The sequence below is a fragment of the Sylvia atricapilla genome, chromosome 16 (genome assembly GCF_009819655.1).
Source record: "Sylvia atricapilla isolate bSylAtr1 chromosome 16, bSylAtr1.pri, whole genome shotgun sequence".
Taxonomy (NCBI): Eukaryota; Metazoa; Chordata; class Aves; order Passeriformes; family Sylviidae; genus Sylvia; species Sylvia atricapilla.
This window is the reverse complement of record NC_089155.1, coordinates 7,575,709-7,585,350: the sequence shown is the minus strand read 5'-3', so window position 1 is coordinate 7,585,350 and position 9,642 is coordinate 7,575,709. Positions and strand designations below refer to the sequence as shown.

The following is a 9,642-nucleotide window of genomic DNA, read 5'->3' as shown; positions in this document are numbered from 1 at the left end:
ATAAAGGGCAGGGAGAGCTGCACTTGGGCAGACGTGTTGGTGTGCAAGGCAGCGTGTATGTGTGCATGAATGTACATGTCTGTACACGTGTATGTGTCCGTATGTGCGTCCATCCGTGTGTGCCTCTGTTGTGTGCGTGTGCTTGTGGCTGTGTTTGGGCTCCAGAGGTTTGTGTATGTGCGTGAATCCTCCTGTGCACATATTTGGTTATGTCCCACACACACCTGTGTGTGCAAGCACGTGTATGTCCCTGGCTTTTTATGTGCACACGCACACCCACCCTGCGTGTCTGTGTCTGTACACACACCCGGGGGTGTCCGAAGCTGCAGCAGCACCATTCGTGCTGATCGGGATGTGCCGGGGTCTCGCTCGGAGGCCCTCCCCGGGCGCTGCCTGCCCTCCCCGCAGGTGCAGGGTGATTAGCAGTAACTCTAATTACAGCCTGGACCAGAAACCCTTCGGGGCAAGGACCGGTTGCCTCGCACAGTGACGGAACCTCCATCGGTTTCCCCCGCGGCAGGATCGTGCTCGCAGCCCACTCCCCGCGCCGCGCCACGCATCCAGCGCTCGACCCCTCTGCCCGTCCCGCGGGTGGACCCGAACACGGCGACCCCCGTCGTGGCAGCCGCCACGGAGCGGGTCTGCAGAGGTTCGAGCCCCGGGAGAGGGGGAAACGGGGAACTCCGAACTTGATCTCTGCCTGTGGAGAACTTGGGGTGGAGCACGGGCTGCCCCTTGTGGGGATGCCCGTGTGCCTGTGCCACCGTGGGGCCCCGGTGTCCCCGTGAGGGTGCAGATGTCCCCCGGGCGTCCCTGTGCCTCCTATATGGTCCCAGCGCCCCCGTATCCATATGAGGATTCCAACGTCTCCGTGGGAGTGCCGGTGTCCCCGTGGGGGTGGCGATGTCTCCGTGGGGGTCCCGGTGCCCCCCGGAGGGGCTGCAGGTGTGTGTCCCCCGCCCCGCCCCCGTCGCCATGGGCACCGCCCGCCCGGCGCCGCGCTGACAGCGCGCGGGGTTTTATGAATGGGTGACGTCACGACCCTGGCGTCTCACGGTCTGAGCCGCCGCGAGCGGGGGGGCCGCGGGCAGTGCGGGGGGGGCCGAGCCCCCGGCGGGGACACCGGGGGCCTGGAGGGGCCAGCGGGGCTGCGGGGAGCCCGACACCGCCTTAACTGCGGGGCAGGATGGGCGCTCCGCACCGCTGTACCCTCCGCACCGCCGGTTCCTGCGCCGCAGCCCAAGCCCGTCACGGCTCTCTCCCCCCATCGCCCCTTTAAGACGCTGCCCTTCGGGGCGCATGAATGGACTGGGCGGGGCTGTGTCCGCTGTGTCTGCGCTGCCATTGGCCGAGGATTCCCCGAGGCCCCGCCCACCGGTCGGCGGCGCTCTATAAGTGGCGCGGCGGGACGCGGGCTCGTTGTCCGCCCGCAGCTTCTCCGTTCTGCTCGTCGCCCTCGCAGCCCCTCGCCATGAAGGTCGCCGCTGTCGCTTCTTCGCCGCTGCCCGCGGGTGCCGGCGGCCCGCTGAAGGCGGTGCGGCCCGGGGAGGCCGCCCGCTGCGGGCCGGGCCCAGGGGTGTCTCCTGTGGCGGCGGAGCAGGCGGCCGCCGCGCTGCTGTACGATATGAAGGGCTGCTACTCGCGGCTACGGGCGCTGGTGCCGACGCTCCCGCGGCACCGACGGGTCTCCAAGGTGGAGTTGCTGCAGCACGTTATCGACTACATCTGGGACCTGCAGCTGGAGCTGCAGTGCGGCCCCCCCCCGCCCCGCTGCTGCTGGGGACTCCCCCGAGGTGAGTGCGGACCCCACGGCACCGGCTCAGACCCGCGCTCCTGACGGGCAACACCGGCGTTCCTTGGCGTTCCTTCCCCCGGTCTGCACCGCGCCCTCTCCTTCCCGGGGATGTCCCTTTCTCCTGCTCGCTTTCCATCCCCGACCTCTCTGGCACCCTCCTGGCAACTATTGACCGGCCGCTTCGTGTCCCTTTCCCGCAGGCTCCGTGCATTCCCGCAGCCGATCGGATCCTCTGCCGCTGAGACCGCTCTGGACCCTGCACGGACATCATTCCCGGGATCCCGGTCCCACCCACCACGGACTTCGTCCCTGGGACCCCGTCCCTGAGCGCCACGGCTCGCCTGCATCCCTGACTCCCCGGCGGGGCTGCCCTGGGGGTCCCCCCGCAGCCTGGGCAAGGGGTGCTGTGGGCCGGATCCTTCCTTCTCAGATTGCTGAGAGCATTCCCCGTATTGTATATTACAATGATGCTGGAGAATATTGTTCTACAATAGCTGGAGTTTTGTTATTAAACAAGCCCTGATGACCACATGTGTGTTTTCTTCCTGGCACTCACATCTTCCCCCCCCCTCCTTCCCCCAGGTTTTGCGCGTGTTTAGCCCTGGGGATATGTGCCCCATCAAACGGGGGGCAACTTGTGCAGACCCCTGTGGGCTGGGGGAGTGTGCTGAGGAATACAGGGTCTGGGACCCTGTGGTGGTGCTGGGGAAGAGGTTTCTCATGGGCTGGTCCCAATTCCCTGTGTTCCAAATGTTCCCCAGCATTGCCCTCACAGAGCCTCTCCCAGTGGTTCCCGTTGGATTTCACTCCCTCGGCTCAGAGATGGAGTGTTGAGGGTCAGACATGGGTGGAAAGATTGTTTGCCCCATATCTTCTGTGGTGGGATAATGCAGCAGCACTGGCATGCATCTTCCCCTGATCAGGCACCTTGATGGGGTGATGACACAGAGGGGACAGAGCCAGGAGTGGGCTTCTGTGGCCAGCTGGGAGTGTGGTTTCCCCATCTCCCTGGACTGTGGTTTGTTCACAGCCTGGAATTCCCTTCACTCCCCTTCCCAGCTGGGCCACCTGCATTCCTGAGCCTTCCTGAGGCTCCCACAATTGTTGCTGTGTCAGGACTGGGGGATTACGGGAGTGATGATGCAAGGGTTGAACCCTTTACAGGAGAGAGCAGATACAAGTCCTGGGGTGCTTCTCTCTGTGGCCCTGCCCCTGTGGTTCCTGCTCTTCCTGGTGCAACCTCTGCCTGTGGGGACAGACCTCTTGGAACAAGGAAATTGCATCAGGGGTTGTGCAACCCCGAGGGCTGGGGGTGCCCCGGGCATCTGCCCTGACCTGAGCTTCCCCTTGACTCACAAACACCTCAAGGATCTCACGGCCTCCTGTTCCAAATCTGTTCAGACCTTCCTATGGGCCTCGTAGAGGAGAATTGGGGTGCCTGGAGGGGCTCCTGTGGGACCCTTTAGGTGCCCGCCCTCCCAAGGGTCCAGCAGCCAAGGGATTTGGGGCTGGAAGGTGTTGACCAGCCCTGGGCACAGGCATGTGCGTGTGTGAGGCTCTGCACACCCTTTGTGTGTGTTTGCATGTTCACAGGCACAGCTGCGAGCATGTCCATGTGTGTCCGTGCCTGTACGTGCCCACTCGTGCTTTCCCAGCCCAGCACATCCCCTGGCAGGGCCTGTGTAGGGGACAGGTGACTTGGGGTATCAGGACACTGCCTCGCCTGTCCACCCCTGTCCTGGCTGTGACATAGCAGCAGAGGACACGTAGCGGGGCCGGGGGCTCTGGGTCTCTATGGAAGAACTTGTCCATCATCGGGTGGGTCCCCTCCATCACCCTCCAGCTCCTCTTTATCGTCCCCACGGCTGTCTCCTCCACCGCCCGCCCTCCTCCCAGTCCCGGAGCGCGGAGCGGACGGGCCGGTGGGTCCCTCTCCCGGTGCCCGCTCGCACTGCACGGCCCGGGCCGGCCTCCTGGAGTAGCCCTGAAGGTCCCGGGCCAGGGAGAATCGGGCCTGAGGGCTCTGCTCGGGCCGGGGGCGGTGCGGGAGGCGCTGGGGCTCTTCCCGTACCGTGTTCCCGGGTGCCGTCTTTACCTGTTCATTGCCGCCTGATGTGGAAGCTCCCGCTGGAGCGGTGGGGAGAGGAGCTCCGTGTGTGCCCGTGTGTATCCCCGTGTCTCTGCCTGACCCCTGTCCAAGCCCTGTGTGCCCCACGACCGAGCCCTCGACATGCAGCCCTGACTGTCATCCCCTCCTTAGGAGACGTGGGGCCACCACCGGGGTTACCTGGCACAAGAGAAGGGGAAGGGGCTGACGGAGCCAGCCCAGGCTTGGAGCGGGGCTGGCAGGGCTGAGCCGCCTGCACGTGTCGGGATGCCGGATGCGGCAGCACCAGGATGCACCGGAGAGCCCCAGGGAGCGCCCAGCCCGCGGGCACCTCTGCCCCAACCGGTCTCTCGGTGTTTTCGTGGGACCTGATTCATCCCGGAAAGGATTAGGGACGGGGGAAATGGGTGACGTTGTGATTTGACCAGGACCCGGGATGGACACTGGCGTCAGAGCTGGTCCCTACTGCCACGTACAGTCCTGGGGACACGGAGGAGCTGGGACCCATGGCAGGACCCGCGATCCGCGCGGTGGGGGACACCGCACCCGCCTGTCACGGTGAGTGCTGGTGCAGGGCAGAGGCACCCTGGGAGAGAGGGGCTGTGGTGGGCACTGGGCTGGGGGTCAGGGTAAGTGCTGGCCTCTGGGTCACTGCTGGGGGGGCTCTGGCCACCACTGCAGCCGTGGCTGGTGGCACTGGGCCTCCCGGGGCAGTGGGCAGCTGCTTTCAAGGACTCTGTAAGTTACGTTATGTGAGGCTGTGGTCCCTCTGGTGATGTTGCTTGTGGGCTCCATGTGCCCCTGTGATGCTGAGATGAGGCCCTGGCCCTCCTAAGAGATACCTCTGGGTCTGCCAGGCTGGATCCAGGAGGGCAGCTGGACCCCTGTCATCCATAGCCCATGGCTCTGGAGGGGCTCACCCTGGCTAGGGGCTGGTCCTGGTGATGGTGGGTTTGGCAGCGCAGGTGGCTCCTTCCCCATGGCTGAGGTTTTTCAGAGGGGAGTGCACAGTTCTGCTCTCAATCTATCCCAACCTTTCCAGCACTTTTTGGGGGGCTGCCTCTGTACCCCAGACACCCTGATCCCCACAGAAATGCAGGCAACCCTACACAGGGCTCCCAGAGCCCTTCCCAAAGTGGGAACAGCTGCTGCTCTCTGGTGCAAATGTGCTGAGCCCTGATTGCCTTGGTGCAGGACTCCCACCCCAAGACCAGCTCATTGTGTCCCCCACTCCTCCACTGCTCCCAGGCAGGGCACGACTGAATCTCTTTGCAACCTTGGCCCAGCCAGGTCTCTGTGTCCCCCCATGCTGGTCCTGCACCCCTGTGGGGAGCCCCAGCTGGTGTCCCTGGCTCGTGTGTCCCCTGGGGCAGGGGGCTGGCAGGCAGTGCTGTGGGATCCTGCATTCCCCCACTCTCACAGGAGATCCGGCTTCCCCTTTGAGTCATGCGTTAGGCAAGGCTGGGCTTTCAGTGGCCAGAGCACTGTGGTGTCCCCATGTGTGCTGATGTCACCCGGGGCTCCCTGTGACCGATAAAAGTCCTGCCTGTACTGGTGCACAGGGAAAGGGTCTCTACACCAGCTGCGAGTCCCCCAGACATGTCCTGTGCTCCAGCCTCCAGATCCCAAGACCTGCCTCGAGGTACTGTATGGCTCTGCCTCTTGCTCCTGCTGCCCATCTGTGTCTCTGCCACCACCAGCAGCCCTGGCACCAATCCTGGCATCAAGGCCTGGCTGACCCAGAGGACGCTGGAGTTCGGTGAGTCTGTGCTCCTGAGTAGGCAGGGGTGGGAGGACCAGTGGGGGTTGATGTCCAGAGTGTCAAGGATGGGGAATGAGGGGAACCAGTGGACACTCCCAGGAATGATGCCAAGTTTGCCAGGAATGGGGGATGGAAGGACCATCTTGGACCTGGCTGCTCACTCTCCAGACACCCCAGGTACCCCAGCCCCTTCCTTGGAATCACCCCAAATTCCCATTTTTCCCCAGGCCGGCGCTTTGGGCTGGAGCTGCTCCAGTCGATGCTGCAGAAGGAGCATGAGCTGAACCTGACAGGTTCCTACAACACTCCACTCCTGGGAACTCTCACCTATGCTGTGCCAAGGTAAGAGCCACCTGTGGAGTCCCTGTCCCCATCCCTGTCTGTGCCACAGCCACAAGCACAACTTTCCTGTGTTGTGCAGGATTCACATCCATGAACTGCAGATGAATGAATCCACACTGGACTTTGCCGAGGATGTGGGGGTGAGGCTGATGGTGCAGCGTGCCCGAATCCAGCTCAGCGCCGACTGGGCAGCCCAGCTGGGAGCCATGTGAGTCCTCATGGGGACAGGGACAGGACTCAGGGTGGTCAATGTCACTGCTGTCCCTGTGCTCACCCGCTCTGTCCCCAGCCAGGACAGTGGCTCTGTGGAGCTCCGCATGCAGGACCTGGCCATGGCGGCGGTGTTGGGGGTGAGTGAGGATGGCAGTGGCCACCCCACGGTTTGGAGCGCTGGCTGTGACACCCACGGCACTGACCTGCACATGGAGTTTCACCGTGGATACAGGTGATGCCAAACCCCCTGTTCTGTCCTGTCCCTGGCATACAAGGGCTATTGGTGCTCCAGCCAGGGTGGTGGGCTGGGGGAAGCTGGGTGGGTGCTATGACGTGATCTGAGCACCCCACTCTGCCCTACAGCTGGCTCTACAACCTGTTGGCACCTCTGCTCCAGAGAACCCTGCGGCAGCAGCTGAACAAGCAGGTGGGTGTTTGGCCGCTGTGCCCTGGGGTGTCAGTGTCCCTGTCCCCCCCAGCCCAGTGAGAGCCTTGGAGACCCTCATCCCTGGGCTCACTGACACCTGCTCTGCTTCCAGCTCTGCCTCGTGCTCCACAGGGGCATTGACAGGCTGGACACTGCCCTGAAGCGCATGAAAGGTGGGTGAGGGGACTCCAGGACTGGGGACATGCAGGGTGGTCCTGGGAGGCTGTGGACTGGACTGGTGCCCAGCAGGGTCTGCAGGACCCCACTGTGGGGCTGGATCCTGAAGACCCAGGCTGTGGGAGGTGCTGGTGGTCCGACTCCTCCTGAGCACCCCCATGTCCTTTCAGTGTCCACCCAGCTGGACACCTTTGCTGCCATAGACCACTCCCTGCTGGGACCGCCGACCTTCACAGAGGAGTATGGGGACATTGCCCTCAAGGTAATGTCATCCTGGGCATCCCTGGGCCAGGTCTGGGAACAGGGGAGCCTGGCTGATCCTCACATCCACCTGTGTGTCTGTGCAGGGAGAGATCTTCAGGGTGGGCACGTACCAGCAGAGACCCTCAGCACTGCCTGTACTGCTGCCTGTGGCCTTACCCATGGCACTGCCTGTGGCTTTGCCCACGTCCCTGCCCAAGACACTGCCAATGGCACACGAGCCCATGCTGCTCTTGGCTGTCACTGAGCTCGTCGCCAACTCAGCCGCCTTCACCTACTTCACAGCCGGGGCCCTGCGCAGGAACTTCTCCAGTGACATGGTAGGGATGGCTGCAGGGCAGAGCCGTCCCCACTGGGGTGCCACTGGGGTGCCCCTATGCCCACCCCTGCCCAGCTCCAACCCCCTGATCCCTCCCTGCCTTCCAGCTCCCTCGGCAGTTCCCGCTCCAGCTGAGGACCAAGAGCATGGAGGTCTTCTCCCCTCAGGTGAGTGGGACGGGACATGGGGAGAAGGGGCACAGGTAGGACATGGAGAAGGACGGGATGCAGGTGGGATGGGACATGGGACACAAGGTGGGATTGCAGGAGGAACAGAAGATGCAGTGGGATGCTGGAAGGTAGGAGATATGAAATGATGCAGGAGGGATGGGACAGGGGATAGGGCATAGGAGGGATGGCATGCAGGAGGGAAAGGTTGCAGGTGGGATGGAACATGGGATGGCACAGAAGTCCAATGAGATCCATGAGGGACAACACAGGGAATGGGGTGCAGTGGAAATGGGATGTGTTGCAGGCAGTTTGGGATGCAGACAGAATGGGACACCACAGGACAAGGATGTGGCAAGGCAGTGATGGGCACATGGGACCTGGGCAACGGTGGGGTCCTGATGGGAGCATGGCCAGCATGGCTCTGTGTCACCCCTGCCCTGTCCCTCCCAGCTGCAGGAGCGCTATCCAGACCAGCCCATGGAGCTGCACCTCTGGGCCCGCCAGCAGCCCCTGCTCTCCTGCCATCCTGACGCCTTGCACGGGACCCTCTTCAGCTCTGCTGAGGCCTTCGTGGTGCTGCCCAATGCCACCCGTGTTCCTGCCTTTCTGCTGAACATTGTGAGTGGCTGCTGCTGCCACAGCTCAGGGAACCAGGGGACCCCAAAGAACTTGGCTGGGGCTGGTGTGCTCCTGGCTGGGGCCTTGCTGGGTGATATGGAGGATACTGGGACCAGCTGGCTGATGCTGGGTTGCAGGCACTGCCCTGGTCTCTCCAATGTCTCTTCTTGCTGCAGGATGCCAACGTGACTGGGAAGCCAACAATCACCAGGAACAGGCTCGGGGGCACTGTGAGGCTGACAGGGTTAGTGCCTAACCCTGGACATACCCGGAGAGCTCCCCCATTCCCCACCTCTGTCTAGTTGTCTCCCTGAGTCCCATATTACCTGCTCAGACCCCATCCTACCCCCGGTTTGTATCTGTGCCAGATGCCCTGGCAGTAGGTCCTCAGCCGGACCTGCTGTGCTGGGGTCCTTGACCCACCACGGAGCTCAGCCTGTCCCTACCCTGGGATGGGACAGTTCCATCCCTGTGCCTGGCTCTGACCCTGATCTTGTCCTCCAGGCTCCATGTAACACAAGTGGCATCAAATGTGGGCCCGGTGGAGGTGAGTGGCTGTGCCAGGGAAACAACGGGAGCCTTGGATTCCACGTCATCTTGAGAGCAGGGTCTGGGGGGGATCTGGGGCGCTGTGGACCCCATGCATGACAAATCTGGCAGGGGGCTGAGCCCTGCCTGCAGCATGGAGCCCTCCGCCTGCGCTGTGCTGAGCTCAGGGTCTGCCTCTCCCACAGGTGAAGCGTCTGGAGACCCTGCTGAAGTTTGGGCTGTGGCTTTTTGGGGTTCCCCGGGCAAACAGTAAGTGCTGCCCCCATCCTGTCCCTATCTTCCCACAGCTGCACCAGGGCCATCCCCTGCTATGACTTTGTCTCCCCACAGAGTGGCTCCAGGCTGGCATTCCCCTGCCCCTCCCACACGGACTCAGCTTGCTCAGACCCCGGCTCTCGCTGCAGCAGGTGGGTACCACCACTGTCCCCTTACCCCAGGGTCCCCCATGTCCCCCATATCCCCCCTGCTCACCCTGACTTCCTGCAGGGCTTCGTGCTCATCGCCACGGACCTGCAGTACGAGCCATGAGACCACCTGCCTCGTGGGAACCCGCCAGCCTCCCACCAGTCGTGTCCCCATCACCGTCCCGTTGCCATCGTGCGCCCGTGGCTGGCAAAGCGCCCAGCCGCGGGACCCACGGACCCGCCATCCTCGGCAGGGATTAAAGCGGGAGCGTAGCTCAGCCCTGTGTGCTGTGGGGTGTCTCGGGGAGCCCCGTCAGCCGCATGTCCCAGGCAGGGTCCCATTCCCGATTCCACGATGGGGCATCGCTGTGTCCTCTGCTGCGAGGGGCTGTGGCTGTGCCGTGGTGGGGTCCGTCCCCAGTGGGAGGCTCCAGGCGGCTGGGGATGGGGCTGGTGGCTCTCGGGGACTGGGGATCCCCCCAATCCTCGCGGCCGTGT

General features: G+C 63.5%; 2 protein-coding genes across 2 annotated transcripts; both read left to right on the top strand.

Annotated features, from left to right (window-relative positions):
• The first annotated feature begins 374 nt into the window (after positions 1 to 374).
• Positions 375 to 2,286, top strand: ID1 (inhibitor of DNA binding 1). The gene is given in 3 exon segments (XM_066330739.1): positions 375 to 1,756; positions 1,758 to 1,793; positions 1,996 to 2,286. Coding segments are annotated over 3 exon segments (531 nt in total). The 5' UTR covers positions 375 to 1,303; the 3' UTR covers positions 2,038 to 2,286.
• A 76-nt stretch (positions 2,287 to 2,362) lies between these two features.
• LOC136368500 (bactericidal permeability-increasing protein-like) lies at positions 2,363 to 9,422 on the top strand. Its single transcript, XM_066330740.1, has 16 exons — positions 2,363 to 4,460; positions 5,518 to 5,661; positions 5,892 to 6,006; positions 6,086 to 6,214; positions 6,296 to 6,451; positions 6,583 to 6,646; positions 6,759 to 6,819; positions 6,994 to 7,085; positions 7,171 to 7,404; positions 7,511 to 7,570; positions 8,024 to 8,191; positions 8,368 to 8,435; positions 8,696 to 8,738; positions 8,926 to 8,989; positions 9,071 to 9,147; positions 9,227 to 9,422. Exons 1-16 carry the CDS (start codon positions 4,409 to 4,411, stop codon positions 9,266 to 9,268), a joined length of 1,569 nt encoding a protein of 522 aa, XP_066186837.1. The 5' UTR covers positions 2,363 to 4,408; the 3' UTR covers positions 9,269 to 9,422.
• Positions 9,423 to 9,642: the final 220 nt, after the last annotated feature.

What these genes read in the sequence shown, in the direction of transcription:
- LOC136368500 (XM_066330740.1), top strand. Translation starts at nt 4,409, where the DNA reads ATGGCAGGACCCGCGATCCGCGCGGTGGGGGACACCGCACCCGCCTGT. An exon ending in CCAGAGGACGCTGGAGTTCG is followed by an intron (nt 5,662 to 5,891) that starts GTGAGTCTGTGC and finishes ATTTTTCCCCAG; the next exon opens with GCCGGCGCTTTGGGCTGGAG. An exon ending in TGGAGGTCTTCTCCCCTCAG is followed by an intron (nt 7,571 to 8,023) that starts GTGAGTGGGACG and finishes TGTCCCTCCCAG; the next exon opens with CTGCAGGAGCGCTATCCAGA.